The sequence below is a fragment of the Centropristis striata genome, chromosome 13, assembly GCF_030273125.1.
Source record: "Centropristis striata isolate RG_2023a ecotype Rhode Island chromosome 13, C.striata_1.0, whole genome shotgun sequence".
Classification (NCBI taxonomy): domain Eukaryota; kingdom Metazoa; phylum Chordata; class Actinopteri; order Perciformes; family Serranidae; genus Centropristis; species Centropristis striata.
Genome location: NC_081529.1, coordinates 22426671 through 22445704, shown reverse-complemented (window position 1 = coordinate 22445704; position 19034 = coordinate 22426671). Strand labels below are relative to the sequence as shown.

The 19034-nt window shown below is 40.9% G+C and overlaps 3 protein-coding genes across 3 annotated transcripts; 1 reads left to right on the top strand and 2 right to left on the bottom strand.

Annotated features, from left to right (window-relative positions):
• Positions 1-954: 954 nt before the first annotated feature.
• Positions 955-3866, bottom strand: LOC131983921 (keratin, type I cytoskeletal 13-like). Its single transcript, XM_059348760.1, has 7 exons — positions 3447-3866; positions 2823-2905; positions 2585-2741; positions 2349-2510; positions 2069-2194; positions 1590-1804; positions 955-1054 (listed from the first exon to the last, which is right to left on the bottom strand). The coding sequence occupies exons 1-7, from the start codon at positions 3849-3851 to the stop codon at positions 955-957; spliced, it is 1248 nt and encodes a 415-aa protein (XP_059204743.1). The 5' UTR covers positions 3852-3866.
• Positions 3867-7991: 4125 nt separating this feature from the next.
• Positions 7992-11436, top strand: LOC131983915 (keratin, type I cytoskeletal 13-like). Its single transcript, XM_059348752.1, has 7 exons — positions 7992-8541; positions 9083-9165; positions 9247-9403; positions 9477-9638; positions 9793-9918; positions 10207-10421; positions 11337-11436. Exons 1-7 carry the CDS (start codon positions 8137-8139, stop codon positions 11434-11436), a joined length of 1248 nt encoding a protein of 415 aa, XP_059204735.1. The 5' UTR covers positions 7992-8136.
• A 4860-nt stretch (positions 11437-16296) lies between these two features.
• Positions 16297-18769, bottom strand: LOC131983916 (keratin, type I cytoskeletal 50 kDa-like). The gene is made up of 6 exons (XM_059348754.1): positions 18365-18769; positions 17769-17851; positions 17455-17611; positions 17082-17243; positions 16610-16735; positions 16297-16521 (listed from the first exon to the last, which is right to left on the bottom strand). The coding sequence occupies exons 1-6, from the start codon at positions 18767-18769 to the stop codon at positions 16297-16299; spliced, it is 1158 nt and encodes a 385-aa protein (XP_059204737.1).
• Positions 18770-19034: the final 265 nt, after the last annotated feature.

The window sequence follows — 19034 nt, the reverse complement described above, 5'->3', positions numbered from 1 at the left end:
AAAAAAAAGTTTATTCTAGAGAACAAGAAAACACCCGAGTCAATTCCCCCTGAACGTCAACTAAAAATATAACAGTTGCAGCTGTTTATATATGTGTATCTAATAGTTAGCCATAATCTTCTCTTACTATCTGGTGAATCTCCTCCTCTTATTCTGAAATGTCAATTCTTGTCACTTTCTCCATCGGGGTCATATCGTTTACATCTACAGCTTCTCTTACTAAAAACAAGTTTGAACCAGTTTTTACCAGCTCATGGGAGTTGAGAGAAATGGCTCAACCCCTCCCACTCCCAATGTAATTTGCCGAGACAGTTTTCATCACATGGCAGCAGACTAAACTGGGCTGGAAAAGAGAGATCTGCCTCCCGGTGACAACAACGATATGACAGAAGTTTGATGTAAAATAATCACAGCATGAAGCAAGAGGAGAATGCTGGCAGAATATTTCTAACGCTGTAAAAGTTATTTTACCATTTCATGGGCTTTTTCCGATACTCAAGAACAGCAGTAAGGTCTGAAGGATGCATGGAAATCACTTGTGAAATTCATATTCATGATTGGATATTTTCTGTAATAAATAACAATAGACAAATAATTATATTATATTATATTTTTTATATTTGAGAGAAGGCAGACATCTCATGTCAACGCTGTCAACTGATAAATAATACTAGTGAGGGTAAAAATATGTATTTTAGATGTTGGGGAGACTTTGAAAGAGAACTTAATAACCTAACCCACTAATCTCACTGATTTTAGGCAACAATAAAAAATATGTTCTTGCTTGTGTTTCCTCGTCAGTCAAATATCAGAGATGATTGTGTTGAATAAAGTTGGAGCAGCAGCTGAAACAAAAAGAAACGAAGCACAGAAACAATGTCTGTACAATGACTGTATTTATTGAAGAATCTCAGACAGACAGTTCACAGCAAATGATTCTGGTTTTATCTTCCTCTAACTGCTGGTGCTGATCACATTTCCAGAGGCATCAACCTCCTGCACGATGGTCATCACCCTGGTGGTCTTGGTGGTGGTGGTGGTGGTGCTGGTGGTGCTGCAGGACGGAAAAGAAAACATTTAGTTTATTTTGGCTTTTTATTTCATTATTCCTCTTTCTCAGATGTTTCTCTGCAGACAACACCCATGTTTATATTTTTCTATGCAGACAACATCCAAGTTTATTTGCTGAATAAGGAGGCGACTACATGAATCCTCTCTGCTCTCTGCGACTAAAAGATTGAGGGGAGAATTCACAAAAGGACTTTGTAGCTTTAGCAGCTGCTAAACCTGCAAAAAAATATGCAAACTTCACCCCACCTCATATAAATCAGCACAACATGCAGCTACAGTGGAATTATTGACGTCTTCATGATTGCTTCAACTCTTTTATTCTGAGATGTTGTGACAGTTGTGTCAGACAAGATAAATATATAAAGCTCTGCACAGTTTTTGTGAATAAATGAGGAAAAAAATATGAAACATAAAGTTAATATGTAGAGAAATAAACAATAAATAGATAATTGCTGCCTTTCCCTTTCCTTTTTTCAGCGTGTCCAATACATTGTGTGTCCAGAGTGTTTCCCACTCACCTCTCTCCGTCCAGCAGCCTCCTGTACTCGGCGATCTCCAGCTCCAGTCTGGTCTTGATGTCCAGCAGTTCGGCGTACATCTGCTTCTGGTTCTCCAGGTCACCCCTCAGCTGGGCCAGCTGCTCCTCCAGAGCCTCCACCTGCCTCTGGTAACCTGCCAGCATGTTGGCGTAGCGGCTCCTGGTCTCAGCCAGGGTGAGCTCCAGAGCTCCTTTCTGTTCAGGAGGCAGAGGGACGACAGTCAGGTCACAAAAGGTTTTAAATTCACTCATCACAGTTATGATTCATGCAAACATTTTGATTTCATCAGCTCTGACTTTTGTTTCTGTTTTGTGCAGAAATGTTGCTTGCCGATCAGCAGAAGAACTAAATTATCGACAATAACAGAACAAAGTTTGTTGTAATTTTAAATGTAGATTTGGGAAACGATGGTCAAAACTTTTTGATGACTTGATAAAGTGGATTCAGTGTTGGGTCACCTTGCTGATCTGAGCCTGCAGTTTGATCTCCAGACTCTGCAGAGTTCGTCTGATCTCTCCGATCTGAGACCTGGACGTCTGCAGGGTCTCGGTGCTCACAGCCACCTCTTTGTTCAGATCGGCCGTCTGTGGAGAACAAATGGATCAAATATCAGCACATCAGACAAATATTCTACATTTAATCATGTGGTTGTGCTGGAACTTAAGCGGAGCAGGTTTTGGACAGTAGGGGGCAGCAGAGACCACATTCAGAGCAGGAAACAGGACTTTGTGGTCTCACCTTGGTCTGGAACCAGGCCTCCAGGTCTTTGCGGTTCTTGTTGGCGACGGTCTCGTAGTGCTCTCTGATGTCAGCCATGACGGCGGCCAGGTCCTGCTGAGGAGCAGCGTCCACCTCCACGTTCACCTGACCTCCCACCTGGGCCCGCATAGCCAGCATGTCCTGAAGGAAGACACCGGTTAAACTTCTGTCTCTTTTAAATTACTTTATTTTTCTGTCTGCTTTCAGGGTCTCACCTCCTCATGGTTCCTCTTCAGCATGATCAGCTCATCTTTCAGACCCTCGATCTGCATCTCCAGGTCGGACCGGCTCAGAGTCAGCTCGTCCAGGACCCTCTTCAGCCCGGTGATGTCGGCCTCCACAGACTGACGCATCATCAGCTCGTTGTCGTACCTGAAAAACCCACAAGAATCATTTTATGTTTTGGTCTCGATGCATGATTGGCTGTCGAAGGAAACAAAGTCTCAAACTCACTTGACTTTGAAGTCGTCGGTGGCCAGCTTGGCGTTGTCGATGGCGAGGGTGACGGCGGCGTTTCCACGAGCAGCAAAGTTGATCTGAAAGATTCAAAAAGTTAAATGACCCAAAACATACAAAAAAGATACAAAAAATCATAAAAACTGAAAAGTTGAAAATTAAGTTATAAACTTCATCTCAAGCAGGAAAATCTCATCATCCTAAAAATAAAACTCAACAAGTTTCATTTAAAAAATAAAGCTTCAGTTGATTAAAACTAAATAATTAACAATTTAAAGATAAAAAATACTCACTTAAAATAAGTTAATCAAGAAGTAACAAAACTTAAATGCAACATTTAAAAAGTAACTTTTAAATTGTTATATTTATTTTAAAATTTTAAAAGCTTATTCGCTATAATGATTAATTATTTGCTTACTCATGCCAATGCAATGCAAATAATAAGACATTTGAATAATAATTAATAATTTTAATAATTAAATTAAAAGACATATTTGAGAAAAATTTGACTAAAAGTAAAGGAAAGTTGGGCTACACCTAAAACTAAAAGCTGAACAGTTGAGCTAAGAGGATGAAGTGGGGGTGAAGTGGACCGCTGCAGCCTCATCGTTCTGTCCTCACCTTGTCCTGCAGGTCTGTGATGGTGACCTTGAATGCAGCACAGTCGTGGCCCTCAGGTCTGGTCCTGCTCTCCAGGAACTGTCTGATCTTCAGCTCCAGATCTGCGTTGGCCTTCTCCAGGTTGCTCACCTTGGCCAGGTAGGAGGCCAGGCGGTCGTTGAGGTTCTGCATGGTGGCCTTATCGCTGGTGGACACGTCGATGGCGTCGGACAGGCTGAAGCCACCACCGCCGGCGGCGGAGGAGAAGGAGGAGGAGGCCTTGGAGACGCGGACTCCGGACCCTCCGGCTCCTCCGTACACGCTGCCGGCCCCGATGCTGCTGACCCTACGGGAGGACGAGGACATCATGTTGGAGCTCCTCATGGGGGAGGACATGTAGCTGCTGCGGGTGGAGAAGGAGGTCATGGCTGAGGGTCGGCTGGTCGTCGGCTCTGAGTGGAGAGTGAAGAGCTGCTGGGACCCGGGCTGCTTTTATGCCTCAGAGTGAGGTTGGGGAGGCAGGTCGGGAGGCCCTGGGGGCTGGAGAGCAAACCGGTCTGAGCCGAGCGATGAGGTCCAGCAGGTCGGGTAGCTCTTAAATTTTTGGCATTCCTTTAAAAGCTGCACTTTTATTTTTTGAGGCAAGTAATCTACTCAATTTGCCTTTAATTGGTCCAAAGAGATATGTGCTTGTGTGAGATATTAATGAGTTGGTCAATTGAAAAATTAAGGAAACAGGCGAATACCTCTTCAATTTAAACTTTAGCTCCCCTTTTATAGAGAATATGGGACAGTTTATCTTTAGGGGGAGACAGCAGGTCAACAGTAGATAGAAGTGGTGTTCATCATCTGAAGATTAATCTGTCAAGCTCAGTTAAAGTGCTAAAGGGTTTATAGCATTATGATCTGAGTATATAAAGTTTGTTTCATGCTTAGCTAGTTATCACAGCAATTTTTGTGTTGATACCATTTGTTACACACATTTGGTGCTTAATTTTTTAAACATCAAGCATTATTTTTTAAAAAGAGCTCAAAACCCCTCCAGAATCATTCAGACACCAAGACCTTTAGAACATCAGAGAAAAATCCATGCTGTGATCTGGTTTCAGAAACTTTTCACATTTAGTATATTTGTGTATTTTGTGCGATTGTATGGCAGCACTTGTTATTATTATTATTATTATTTTTTTTTTATTATTAAACCTTTATTTAACCAGGAAAGGTCCCATTGAGATTAAAAATCTATTTTTCCTGGTCGCTATACAGCCTCCCTCTGGTCGGTCGGGGCGCCTGACGGGGGGGAGAGGAACCGGAGGGAATAACCTGATCCTCCCACGCGCTACGTCCCACCGGGGAATCTCCCCCTGTCAGGTGTCAAGAAGCGGTCCGCAACTCCACATGTATCGGAGGAAGCATGTGCTCAGTTCAGGGCCCTCCCCAGACCGACAGAGACGAGGTAGCGCCCAGGATCAAGATAGATAGGACAAAACTGGGTGATAAAAATGGGTTACAAAAATCGTGGGATAAAAATATTTAAAAAAAAAAAAAAATCTATTTTTCAAGGGAGTCCTGGCCAAGACAGAACAGCAGCACAAACAAAGAACAATTCAAAACAAAGGAGACACAAGACACACAGATAATATTACAACACATGGTGGTCTACGACTCTAAAAATGCTAAAAGTACAATACAAATCATGACAACAACGTCAGCTAAAACAACAACACCTGGATGAATCAATCTCTTGCTTTTTCAATGTGGGTTTAAAAGCATTCAGAGAGAGCAGATCTTTGAGTTCCATTGTGTTGCTGCTTATTGTGAATTGTGTGTCAGCCATCCATCCTCTGAATGCTCTAGGTCTCTAGTTTGTGGTTATAAAGTTTCATGAGGCTGTGATTATCCTAGAGGTCACAGCAGCTCATTTTATACACTGAGCTCAAGTTTCACTCACTAACATTATTACACATGAAGAACACATCAGCTTTCCAGTCATACCCGATTTATGCAGCTCACAGACTATTTAGGGACCCCAGGATGCACAAAGATTCACATACAAGAGGGGAATTTGTGCAAAAATATCACCTTTGCATTAGAAAACTGCAGGTTTCTGCCTTAAACTGCACGTAATCAGCATAAAGTGGGCATGTCTTTAAAGAGGAAACTCTTGGGGACACATAGAACCCAATTTATTCAGATATCTGGAGTCCATTGGTCAAGGGAAAACTTTTAAAATGGACATTTGGGCTCATTGAATCCACAAGAGTCTCAGCTTTCCAGTCATACCCGATTTATGCAGCTCACAGACTGTTTAGGGACCCCAGGATGCACAAAGATTCACACACAAGAGGACACTACAACACATTTATTGCAGGAGAAACACTGACTGTTATCCGCAGAAAGTGAGTGTGTCAGTAAAGATGAATACAACCTGTCATTCAGATATCTGGAGGTCAGAGGAAACTGGATGTGTCGGTTCTTGAGGTATGTCAAATGAGAAGTTTTACTTGAAAAGGTTTGTCATTGCATTTTGAGTGCAAAACTTTCCACACTGCAATTTAAAAACAATGTTCAATTGCAGGAAAAATAAATCTGTGATGTACTGATGTGAATCAGAGGTTTGCAAATGTATAAAAGTTTTGTTTGGAAATCAGAAGTTTGTTTTTGAATCCAAACGTCTCAACAGCAAGTTAGCATTTTAGATTTGCAGATGAAAATCTTTAATACATTCTTAATTTCACACAGCATGTTTTTCTTAAAGCATTTCTGTTTAAATGCCTACAATGAGACAAATGTAACCCAATTTAAATGTGGTTTTATTGGAGAAAAGACTTTAGATAGAGCGGGCACTTCTGTCTTTATTGTCTCTCCGAGGACATGCCTGCTGAGAGCTTTGAGGCATTGGAGGTCTGACGGAAGGTCCTCCGGGCTCCGTAGAACTTACAGGACCGGACTGTCAGGTCGTCCAGGGGGGACAGGAACCCGACAGGTGAACCTCCACCCCTGCTCCTCAGTCCAACCGGACGTTATTCTTACACAATAAATGACTTGAGTTGTTAAACCACATTTTGTCTCTTTGTGTTTCAATGATGTAAGGCAAGGCAAGTTTATAAGTATAGCACCTTTCAACAACAGGGCCATTCAAAGTGCTTTACACAAAACATTAAAAGCATTCAAAAGAGACATATATATATAATGACATTCAAATATAAAAATGTAAGACAAAAAAAAGCAGATAAAATATTTAGGAAAAAAATATAGAAGTACATTCAAATATAAAAATTTTAAATTGAAAGTGAGCTGATAAAATATATATTTTTTAAAATATCAAATTCTCTACTCATATTGCTATTGCTATAGGTAAATTTTGAGGTACTTTTACTTTACTTGAGTATTTTCATTTGATGAAACTTCATTTATCTGATAGCTTTGGTTACTTTTCAGGTCAAGATTTAACATCAAAAGCTTGATCAATTTAAAATGAATTGACATTTTTATAAATTAAAGCATATTGCAACATTATATAAAGTAGTTAAAATGAGCCCTACATAAACATAAATGCATCAATGATAATAATCAAATATTATTTTTGGAAAATTGCATAAAAACAGCACAAACTTTTGATACTTTAAAAACATTTTGATTTGTACTTTAACTGCAGTAAAGCATGTAAAGCATACAGTCCTGCTCCCTTCTATCCTTACTTCAATTTTATGCGTTACCTTTCAACTTTGGGGCATAAAATGTCAACATTTGTGTTAAATTCTTGAGTTATGGCAATGAACGTATTTTTTGACCTTTCACCTTGAAAATCCAAACAAAAGATTTTCACCTTTGTTATGATGCATTGTGCAGAGAGAAAATGATTGAAAACATTTTTTTCCTCTTTAAACCTCCCGGCTGTGCAGAGTTAACAGTTAATTCAAAGGTTCTAGTTTCTGGAAAAAGAAAGACATTCCCTTCTTTTAAAGTTGTGTCTTGATGAAATTATCGATACACTTCACCTTGAAAAAATAAGGTTCTCTTTGAAAAAAAGAGCTGTCTGTTCCCTAAAAACAATCCACGCTTTCTATCTTCAGCCGTCCACAGTCACTTCTCGCCATCGTCTTTTTTATTTTTCTCTGCACCTGTTTTCATACAACATGAAGTGAGCAGGGAGGGAATGTGTCTGTATATGTGTTTTTTGTTTTTGTTCTCTCTGCATCTGTTTATGTTGTTGTATCTGGTTCTTAAAGTTTCTCCTGTATACTGCCCCACAGCCTTTAGAACAAAAGCTCACATCTTCTAGTTTCTGACAAAGTGCTTGTTGAGCATGTGGCTCCAACACAACTGAAACAATAAAAGTTCAAACAAACTTAAAGATTTTTTTGTGAAAGTAAGCATCAGATCTGTCAGCGGACGGACCTGTCAGCTGTAAGACGAGACAGGATGTCTGGCCCTCAGGCTCTGTGTGTGGATTGACAGGACCGGACAGTCGGGTTCAAACAGCTGTGGGCCACTCTGAGGCGTCGCCCCGGGGTGCTGAGACTTTCTCTGTGAGCTGGAGAGTCGCCCGACCTGCTGGACCTCACTGCTCGGCTCAGACCGGTTTGCTCTCCAGCCCCCAGGGCCTCCCGACCTGCCTCCCCAACCTCACTTTGAGGCATAAAAGCCGCCCGGGTCCCAGCAGATTTTCACTCTCCGCTCAGAGCCGACGACCAGCCGACCCTCAGCCATGACCTCCTTCTCCACCCGCAGCAGCTACATGTCCTCCCCCATGAGGAGCTCCACCATGATGTCCTCGTCCTCCCGTAGGGTCAGCAGCATCGGGGCCGGCAGCGTGTACGGAGGAGCCGGAGGGTCCGGAGTCCGCGTCTCCAAGGCCTCCTCCTCCTTCTCCTCCGCCGCCGGCGGTGGTGGCTTCAGCCTGTCCGACGCCATCGACGTGTCCACCAGCGATAAGGCCACCATGCAGAACCTCAACGACCGCCTGGCCTCCTACCTGGCCAAGGTGAGCAACCTGGAGAAGGCCAACGCAGACCTGGAGCTGAAGATCAGACAGTTCCTGGAGAGCAGGACCAGACCTGAGGGCCACGACTGTGCTGCATTCAAGGTCACCATCACAGACCTGCAGGACAAGGTGAGGACAGAACGATGAGGCTGCAGCGGCCCACTTCACCCCCACTTCATCCTCTTAGCTCAACTGTTCAGCTTTTAGTTTTAGGTGTAGCCCAACTTTCCTTTACTTTTAGTCAAATTTTTCTAAAATATGTCTTTTAATTTAATTATTAAAATGATTAATTATTATTCAAATGTCTTTTTATTTGCATTGTATTGGCATGAGTAAGCAAATCATTATAGCGAATAAGCTTTTAAAATTTTAAAATAAATATAACAATTTAAAAGTCACTGTTTTAAATGTTGCATTTAAGTTTTGTTACTTCTTGATTAACTTATTTTAAGTGAGTATTTTTTTAAATCTTTAAATAGTTAATTATTTAGTTTTAATCAACTGAAGCATTATCTTTTAAATGAAACTTGTTGAGTTTTATTTTTTAGATGATGAGATTTTCCTGCTTGAGATGAAGTTTTATAACTTCATTTTCAACTTTTCAGGACATATGATTTTTTTTGTATCTTTTTGGTATGTTTTGGGTCATTTAACTTTTTGAATCTTTCAGATCAACTTTGCTGCTCGTGGAAACGCCGCCGTCATCCTCGCCATCGACAACGCCAAGCTGGCCACCGACGACTTCAAAGTCAAGTGAGTTTGAGACTTTGTTTCCTTCGACAGCCAATCATGCATCGAGACCAAAACATAAAATGATTCTTGTGGGTTTTTCAGGTACGACAACGAGCTGATGATGCGTCAGTCTGTGGAGGCCGACATCACCGGGCTGAAGAGGGTCCTGGACGAGCTGACTCTGAGCCGGTCCGACCTGGAGATGCAGATCGAGGGTCTGAAAGATGAGCTGATCATGCTGAAGAGGAACCACGAGGAGGTGAGACCCTGAAAGCAGACAGAAAAATAAAGTAATTTAAAAGAACAGAAGTTTAACCGGTGTCTTCCTGCAGGACATGCTGGCTATGCGGGCCCAGGTGGGAGGTCAGGTGAACGTGGAGGTGGACGCTGCTCCTCAGCAGGACCTGGCCGCCGTCATGGCTGACATCAGAGAGCACTACGAGACCGTCGCCAACAAGAACCGCAAAGACCTGGAGGCCTGGTTCCAGACCAAGGTGAGACCACAAAGTCCTGTTTCCTGCTCTGAATGTGGTCTCTGCTGCCCCCTACTGTCCAAAACCTGCTCCGCTCAAGTTCCAGCACAACCACATGATTAAATGTAGAATATTTGTCTGATGTGCTGATATTTGATCCATTTGTTCTCCACAGTCGGCCGATCTGAACAAAGAGGTGGCTGTGAGCACCGAGACCCTGCAGACGTCCAGGTCTCAGATCGGAGAGATCAGACGAACTCTGCAGAGTCTGGAGATCAAACTGCAGGCTCAGATCAGCAAGGTGACCCAACACTGAATCCACTTTATCAAGTCATCAAAAAGTTTTGACCATCGTTTCCCAAATCTACATTTAAAATTACAACAAACTTTGTTCTGTTATTGTCGATAATTTAGTTCTTCTGCTGATTGGCAAGCAACATTTCTGCACAAAACAGAAACAAAAGTCAGAGCTGATGAAATCAAAATGTTTGCATGAATCACTGACTGAATCATAACTGTGATGAGTGAATTTAAAACCTTTGAGTGAAAGTTTTGTGACCTGACTGTCGTCCCTCTACCTCCTGAACAGAAAGGAGCTCTGGAGCTCACCCTGGCTGAGACCAGGAGCCGCTACGCCAACATGCTGGCAGGTTACCAGAGGCAGGTGGAGGCTCTGGAGGAGCAGCTGGCCCAGCTGAGGGGTGACCTGGAGAACCAGAAGCAGATGTACGCCGAACTGCTGGACATCAAGACCAGACTGGAGCTGGAGATCGCCGAGTACAGGAGGCTGCTGGACGGAGAGAGGTGAGTGGGAAACACTCTGGACACACAATGTATTGGACACGCTGAAAACTCCAAAAAGGATCACCAATTATTATTAAAATTCCTCCTGAGGGGAACATCCCGTCACAATCCATCTCACAATAACTTTTGGACTGACAGATATTAACATCCACAGCTGCCAGAAGGCTAAAAGAAACATTGGGAGTTTTACAGCAGAAAATAAAAGTACAAATTTTCCACAAGATCAGCTTCTGTAGATCTGAAGCACAGCAATAAAAATTCTATTTAATGCTTCACCATGAAAAAGTAGTTTACTTATAATATTTTTGTAATTGTAATAATAATAGAAAAAAAATAGTTTCAGTCTCATTAGGAAAGGGAAAGGCAGACATTATCTACTCATTGTTTATTTATTGTTTATTTAACTTTATGTTTCTTTTTTTCCCCTCATTTATTCACAAAAACTGTGCAGAGCTTTATATATTATCTTGTCTGACACAACTGTCACAACATCTCAGAATAAAAGAGTTGAAGCAAACATGAAGACGTTAGTAATTCCACTGTAGCTGCATGTTGTGCTGATTTATATGAGGTGGAGTGTAGTTTGCATATTTTCTCATTTAAATATGTGCAAACAACGCAGGAGCAGCTCAGGTAGAGGAGCATTTTAGCCTTCAGGGCAGCTTCGAGAACTATAATTCAAAGTATTTATTTTATTTTTTGCAGGTTTAGCAGCTGCTAAAGCTACAACGTTGTTTTACTCCCAGAGAGCAGAGAGGATTCATGTAATTGCCTCATTATTCAGCAAATAAACTTGGGTGTCGTCTGCATATGAACATATAAACGTGGGTGTCATCTTAATAGAAACATCTGAGAAAGAGAAAAAATTAAATAAAAAGCCAAAATAAACAAAATGTTTTCTTTTCCGTCCTGCAGCACCACCAGCACCACCACCACCACCACCAAGACCACCAGGGTGATGACCATCGTGCAGGAGGTTGATGCCTCTGGAAATGTGATCAGCACCAGCAGTTAGAGGAAGATAAAACCAGAATCATTTGCTGTGAACTGTCTGTCGGAGATTCTTCAATAAATACAGTCTGACATTGTTTCTGTGCTTCGTGTCTTTTTGTTTCAGCTGCTGCTCCGACTTTATTAAACACAATCATCTCTGATGAGGAAACACGTTTTTATCTATTCCAGCAGGGAGCAGCTGTTTTCAAACACATTTTTATTGGCCTCATAAGGACAGTGCTTTTACTTCACTGAAATTCGTAACTAACATTTAACATTTAATTTTAAAGGGAATTATTAGGGCCCAAGCACCAAGCGGTGCAATAACACTATTGATTTGTTGATTTTTACCCAAAAGATGTCAAATCCATGTAAAACATTTCCCTCTGAAATGTAGTGAAATATAAATTATACAATGTAAATACTTGTACTAGCGCATTAACTTTACTGAAGTGAGACCTTTGAGCTGGAGCTTGGAGCAGTCTGATGACTGAGTTGTTTGAACCATAACATTGCAGCTGGGGTTTAGAGAGAGACAGACTGGTTGGACTGGTTCAGGCCTGCAGGAGCCTGGCGGTGGTGGGCGGAGTCAGCTGGTCAGCCAGATTCAGCTCACGGCTCTTTTTCTCTGTGTATTCAGTTGTCTCACATTTCCCTGTTTGGTTCCACCTCCTTCTTTCAGCTTCGAGCCGGGTGTGACAGCAGCTTTTTTTTTTAAAGGGAATTAAAACATGAAAGAAAGAGAAACAGGTACATGAGATGACGAGGAGTATAAACCCAATTTCAGCCGTCAGCTTCCCTCTAAAGTTCTTTTGAGGCCAGTTTGTGTTTGATGATGATAGAACAAGTCAAACCAGAGATAAGGTTGAACATATTTATTATAAACTATAGAACTGGATGTTCTCCTCATTTTTCCTCTTAGATGTTACATTTGGAACCAACATTTAGAATTCTTCACTGAGAGTTAAAAAAAAAAAAAACAGATCAGATTTTATGGATCTTTTTGTGTTTTTCCACAAAAAAATACTTTAACAAAAAAACTTTAATTTGGGGGGGATAAAAAACAAGGAAAAAATAAATACATAAAATAAAATAACTTTAACAAGAAAAAAAAAAAAGTTAAACCGGTCAAATATACCCCAAACCTTCCTTTAACAAGGAAACAAAGTACTAAAAATAACTTTAACAAGAAAAAAAAAACTTTTACAAGGACCAGAGATATAATATATTTAGTATAAACATAGTAATTTTACCTCTTATATGTTTTATCTAAAACCAGCATTTAAGATTCTTCACTGAGCATGATTCGGTTCTGAAAGTACAAAAACGTCAGATTTTATGTTTTTTGTTTTTTTGTGTGTTCAAAATGTTGACCCAGTAAGTTTTTTAGTAATTTTCCTTCTGCTTGGCGACCCACAAACTATTACCAAAGGATGGAAATACTTCCTCCACCTATGGTTATTTTCGTGCTATGTTGAAATAATAATTTATAATGTCAATAATTACAGTATCTCTAACTAGAATATTAAGAATAACTAGAAAATTTCAGCAGAAATGTTGACGGTGTGCCTGAGTTTTACAATAGAGCCACATCCTGTAATCCCATTAAGATATAATTACTTTGCAGTGAGTTCTTGTACTCCTGGTTTTCAATTTTTTCAGGCTTTTATTCTGCTTTGCAGCGAGTACTCATTACTAAAACACTCGTTGTTTCAAGTACGACACAGCGTTGCTTCATAACAAGTGTCATAAAATACTTGTTTCTAAAAAAACAGATCCCATTGTTGGCTTTTATTCTGAAGCCCTGGCTTCTCCTGGCTCCCAGTATGTAACAGCTGAGAGGTGGTTTAATGCAGCTCTCAGCTCTCAGACTGCTCTGGTTTGCTCCCAACAACAGAATGTGAGTGATGAGAAAGTCCCTCTGAACGCTAATGGAATGCAACTCATGTCTGCAGTAAAAACACATGTTCTCATTGGTCTCTATGGGACAGTTGGTTGGTATGTCCCATTGATTCCAGAGGAGGATGTCCCAGCCTCTCTCACTCTAGCTGTGATGTCATCCACTCTAGGTGTGTTGTCATCCAATAATTTAATTTCATGTATTAATTCTTCTTTTCGAACCGAAACATAAACAACAACGGAAACAACAACAACGTAGGCTAGATGCATATATACATACATATACTCACAAACACCATTATACAGATGTACATATAAACATATAGACATTTACACACTTACAGTATATATAACCCTATACATATACACACATACAGTATGTAACCCTATACATATATACACATACAGTATATATAACACATACAGTACCCTATACATACACATGCATGTAAGTCATGAGATAAATATTAGAACCAGTCGACTTAATATTCAATATGCATTTCCTTATATCATTTTGGTCCGAAGAAAAGGTAGTAGGCTGAAGTAAAAAATCCTTCTCTAGGCCTATCCCCTGGTACTCCACACTTCAAATAAGATAGTTTCTCTATATAAAGCCAATTATTAATGTCAAATAAATATTTTTTTTTTCAGGCAAACTATATCAAACTATTTAGATGGGAGAATTTCTATTACTCCCACAAAGAAAACAAACAAACAAACAAACAAACAAACAAACAACAACAACAAAACACTGAAGTAACAAGAATGTCCTCATCCAGTTTGAAACCTGTACTTATTCAGCATATCATTTTTCATAAGTCTGTTGAACTTAACACTTATGTGCACGATTTTATTCCATTGCTGCAGTTGTTCCATATTCTCCTTTACTTGGAGTGTAATGATACTTAAGAATTTGTTCTTATCAGGTGTTTTCAGCACACATATACCTGGCAGGGCATGTATACTTACCCTGGCCTGAAACAACCCCTGGATACTTGTGGAACTTTTTGATGATTTACTTTAAAAATAAATTGTGATATTTTAAAATCAACTAATACACACCCATTATAAATTCTGAAAAAAACTGACAGTTGTGAAAAGTCTCCTGAGCCGTTTAAACATTAAATCATGTTTCAACGTTAAAGTTTAGAGAGCTGGCTCAGCCCCAAAGTCAGCTAATCATCACCTCTTTACAGTCGATTCCCCCCAAAAGGTCTATATTATATATGTCACTTACCACTTATACTATACTGTGTATATCTCTGCATACATTTTACTTAATATATGCATTCATTGATATTCATACTGCCACATACACTTTATGTGTACTTTAAAACATTATAAAAATCCTATTTATTCTCCTTAGCATTCAGTCCCACCAAGGCAAGAATCCTTGGCTTTTTTACTTGTTTTTCTTTCATTTCCTTTTTAACTCTAACTCTAATTTTAAATTGAGTTTTGATTACTATTTTATTGTTTTAGTATTATTATTATTTTCATTCTTTTTATTTATTACTTTATTTGTGTATGATTTTTTTATTGCATTTTAAAAACCGTACAGCACTTAAATGTGCTCTATAAATAAACTTTGACTTGACTTGAAGAAAACAAACACAAAAATATATGTTAATAATAAATGCCAAATAGCAGAAATGTATGTATATATTGTGTATAGAATGTATTAATATGTCTTATTTTTATATTCTGTCTTCTATATCTATGTGTCTGTATTTGGAGCTGCTGTGACGACTAAATGTCCCACTGTGGGACAAATAAAGTCAGATCTTATCTTATAATGTTAGCACTTTTTTGACACTTTTATGAAAACGTTCATTTGAATACATAGAATACTGATCCAGGTCATTCTGCATATGTTCATGTATCTTTTGGCCATAAATACTCGTTGTGTGCTTTACGCAGAGAATAGATATTAATAGAGAGGAAACACACAGACACGGAGAAGTTTCAGTTCATCAGACGGGTTTTTATTTGTGTTTCTGAGAACGGCAGCAGTGTGTGGACAGCTGTTGTTGTTTCACTCCTCCAGAGTCTCAGAGCTGACCTCTCCATCCTCAGTGACCTCTCTGGTGACTACGATGACCTTACGGGTGGTGGTGGTGGTGGTGGTTGTCGCCGCGCTGCAGGAACACACAAACATCCTGTCAGCGTCGATACTTTGTGCTACTTGCTGCTTTTCATGAAGTTGCATCATTTGGTTATCTGTTACAGAAGCTGTCACTCTTGTTTCATTATGTGTTCTGTACAAGGCTATAATAGTTTAGTTAGTTAAGTTTTCATTCTGTTGTGAATTTTTGTTTTCAAATCCAGTTTTAATTCGTTTTTAGAGTGAGTTTGCTAGTTTGTATTTTTTTGAAAATGCTTAGTTTAAGCTTACTTTTTATTAGTTTTACTGGTTTTGTAATGGGGTATTTGTTGGGTGTGAGATTCAACAATGTCACAATAAATTTTGCCTTTACTTCCTTTTATTATCCATCTCAGCCCCAATAAGCTATTAACTCTTGCAGAGTGTGGTGCTAAACTTTCTGAAGCCAATCAACTCACACAGTTGTGTAACGTCCCAGTCTCAATAGACATATAAATAAAAGCTGACAAAGAAGAAAACAAAGTTTTTCACTATAATTTTAGTTATTTTTAGTTAGTTTTGTGAGCACACAATACAGTTTCAGTATAGTTATCATTTTTATTTTTATTTCAGTTTACAAACATGTTTTTTCAATTATAGTTTTTGTTATTTTGTTAGTTTTTGTTAACTATAATAACTTTGGTTCTGAAGTAATTTAAAGTAAGTAAACAAATAAGGAGCTGCTTCCATTTTACTGATTTACAATACAACTCTCAAAGTTTAGTTACTGGAAGTCCATAAATGTTATCTTTTGATAATTAGAGGTTGTTTTACTGTATCTTGTTGTCTTTGATGGACTTATTATGTTTGATTTATGATTCCAGTTTGGGGCTGGTTCAGTTACCTGGACAGCTCTCCGTCCAGCAGCCTCCTGTACTCGGCGATCTCCATCTCCAGTCTGGTCTTGATGTCCAGCAGCATCTGATACTCCTGTCCTTGTCTCTCCAGGTCGGCCCTCAGCTGCACCAGCTGATCCTCCAGAGCAGACACCTGCCTCTGGTAACCGGATAGCATGCTGGCATAGCGGCTCTGGGCATCGGCGAGGGTTCCCTCCAGAGACGCTTTCTGAACGGGTGAAGAAACAGTGTGATGGGACTTACGAACTACATGGACTGACGAGAAAAACCAACAGTGATGGATGCTAGAAACCCACCATGCTGAGCTGAGCTTGGAGCTCGATCTCCAGGCCCTGCAACGATCGCTTCACCTCCGTCACCTCGGACCGCGAGGACTGAAGAGTTTCTGTGCTCACGGCGACCTCCTTATTGAGCTCCTCTGACTGAATAAAACAAAACAGAAAAGAAAAACGGTCAGAAAGTCACACATTATAAAACTGCTCATAAATCAAGCTGTATGCAGATGACACTCTACTGTCTGTCCCTTAATTTCACACACTTGATTGTTTTTATGCTAGTTGTATTTAATAGGACTTTGATATAGTGAGTTCAAATTTTGAATTAGAATGCTGGTGCATTCAAATGCGTTCAAAATCAGTTTAACATGAAAAGTTAGACTTTTTTACGCTGCTAGAAAATGCCGAATTGTGTATTGAAGTGAATGAGGACACACCTAACTTTTTATACTGTTTTCTCCAAATATTTAGAAAATAATAAGGAAATCATCACCTTGGTCTGGAACCAGGCCTCCAGTGCTTTGCGGTTCTTGTTGGCGACGGTCTCGTAGTGCTCTCTGATTCCGGCCATGACGTTGGCCAGGTCCTGCTGAGGAGCGGCATCCACCTCCACGTTCACCTGACCTCCGACCTGGGCCCGCATAGCCAGCATGTCCTGCAGGAAGAAACATGATCATGATGATTAAAAAAAATCAGCAGTTTGAGACTTTGAATTTGGGATTTGTCACATTTTGGGAGAATTGGTAAAGAATCCAAGATATTGAAGACACTGATGCTGTGACTTTAATTTACCTGCTAACGTATGATTGGAGATCTGCACAATTAAACAATTGAACACTGAAACAATTCATTATTTTTGTGCCCACCTCCTCATGGTTCTTCTTGAGCTGGATGAGTTCCTCCCTGAGTGCCTCGATCTGCATCTCCAGGTCGGACCGGCTCAGAGTCAGCTCATCCAGGACCCTCTTGAGCCCGGCGATGTCGGCCTCCACGGACTGACGCATGGCCAGCTCATTCTCGTACCTGCACGCCAACAACAGTCAGATCAGCTCCTTCATTCAGAATGTGGAGACTTCACAGACGCTTTACTCAAACAAGAACCTCTTTAACCAGGAGTTTTAATAAAATCTATCAATGATGCATTGGAGAAAAAAAACACATCCGTTTGTCATATACTCACTTGACCTTGAAGTCATCAGCAGCCAGCTTGGCGTTATCGATGGCCAGGTAGAGAGAGCCGTTTGTACGGGTGGCATAGAGGATCTAAAACACACAAGAAGTACAGATTTATGGCTTGACGGGTCTCATTTTATCTTCATAGTCTCAAACTAACTGCAGACACCTGGACACTTTTAAATGTCTTAGTTTCTGCCTGTCCTGTCCTGACTCAGTGTGTCTAGAAGCTTTGTGAGGCAGCTGCAAATCTGATTTAAAGAAGATAAGAGTATTCAAATCTAAGTCAAATTTTGCCCTCATTGTTTCAGGGCCTCTTGTGTGCACATCATGCAAAACTGAGAGCTGGAGACTGTGTGTACTGCTGGTGGCCTTGCTGTGTTTTGGGTGTGGCTGTACCTGCAGTCAGCACACAACACATCCTGTCTATTTGCCAACTGTACAGCCCAGTTTGGCTGCAAGGCCTTTTTGTATCAGCAAGGACGAAGACTCTGTGCTGAAGGTGATCATCTTTAAACATTAAAGCTTTGTGTTTGCATGATCTGTCTGTCTACAGTCTCACCACATGAAAAAGACAAACTGAGAATCAGAGCCTGGACTCACCTGGTCCTGCAGGTCACTGATGGCCACCTTGAAAGCGGCGCAGTCGTGGCCCTCAGGTTTGGTTTTGTTCTCCAGGAACTGCCTGATCTTCAGCTCCAGGTCAGCGTTGGCCTTCTCAAGGATGCGCACCTTGTCCAGGTAGGAGGCCAGGCGCTCGTTCAGGTTCTGCATGGCCATTTTCTTGTTGTCGGAGATGTCGAGGGCGTCGGACAGGCTGAAGCCGCCACCAGCTCCTGCACCACCGGCAGAGAACCCCGCGCCGCCGGCAGAGGAGAAGCTTCTGGGAGCGCTCATGCTGGAGATGCGGACCCCGTAGCCTCCGGCGCCGGCATACACGCTGGGGGCCCTCATGGAGCCAATATGTTTTCCACTGGAGAAGTTGGCGGTGCGGCTGTAGGAAGTCATGGTGGAGGAGTCTGCCTGCTCTGGATGGAGAGGAGAGAGTGAGGCAGTGCTGGGACTCAGATCCTTTTATGCTACCTGAGAGTGAGGGAGGGGTTCAGGGTCCCGCCCTCAGGGCTTGCCTCAGGGCTGTGGACCCGAGCATAAAAATGACAAACAGAGCGACCAATCACAGCAGGAATTTTAAGTGTACAAATGTTGCGTAACAATATCACATCCAGAGCCTCTGTGTTTGTTCTGTTATCTGAAAACGGGTGAGTTAGTCATC

Bases quoted from the DNA above. Each gene is read 5' to 3' on its own strand.
- LOC131983921 (XM_059348760.1), bottom strand. From the start codon at position 3,851: ATGACCTCCTTCTCCACCCGCAGCAGCTACATGTCCTCCCCCATGAGG. The intron at 2,906-3,446 runs GTGAGGACAGAA...TGAATCTTTCAG, and splicing joins TCACAGACCTGCAGGACAAG to ATCAACTTTGCTGCTCGTGG. The intron at 2,742-2,822 runs GTGAGTTTGAGA...TGGGTTTTTCAG, and splicing joins ACCGACGACTTCAAAGTCAA to GTACGACAACGAGCTGATGA.
- LOC131983915 (XM_059348752.1), top strand. From the start codon at position 8,137: ATGACCTCCTTCTCCACCCGCAGCAGCTACATGTCCTCCCCCATGAGG. The intron at 9,919-10,206 runs GTGACCCAACAC...CCTCCTGAACAG, and splicing joins TGCAGGCTCAGATCAGCAAG to AAAGGAGCTCTGGAGCTCAC. The intron at 10,422-11,336 runs GTGAGTGGGAAA...TCCGTCCTGCAG, and splicing joins AGGCTGCTGGACGGAGAGAG to CACCACCAGCACCACCACCA.
- LOC131983916 (XM_059348754.1), bottom strand. From the start codon at position 18,769: ATGACTTCCTACAGCCGCACCGCCAACTTCTCCAGTGGAAAACATATT. The intron at 17,852-18,364 runs GTGAGTCCAGGC...TGTGTGTTTTAG, and splicing joins TCAGTGACCTGCAGGACCAG to ATCCTCTATGCCACCCGTAC. The intron at 17,612-17,768 runs GTGAGTATATGA...GTTGGCGTGCAG, and splicing joins GCTGATGACTTCAAGGTCAA to GTACGAGAATGAGCTGGCCA.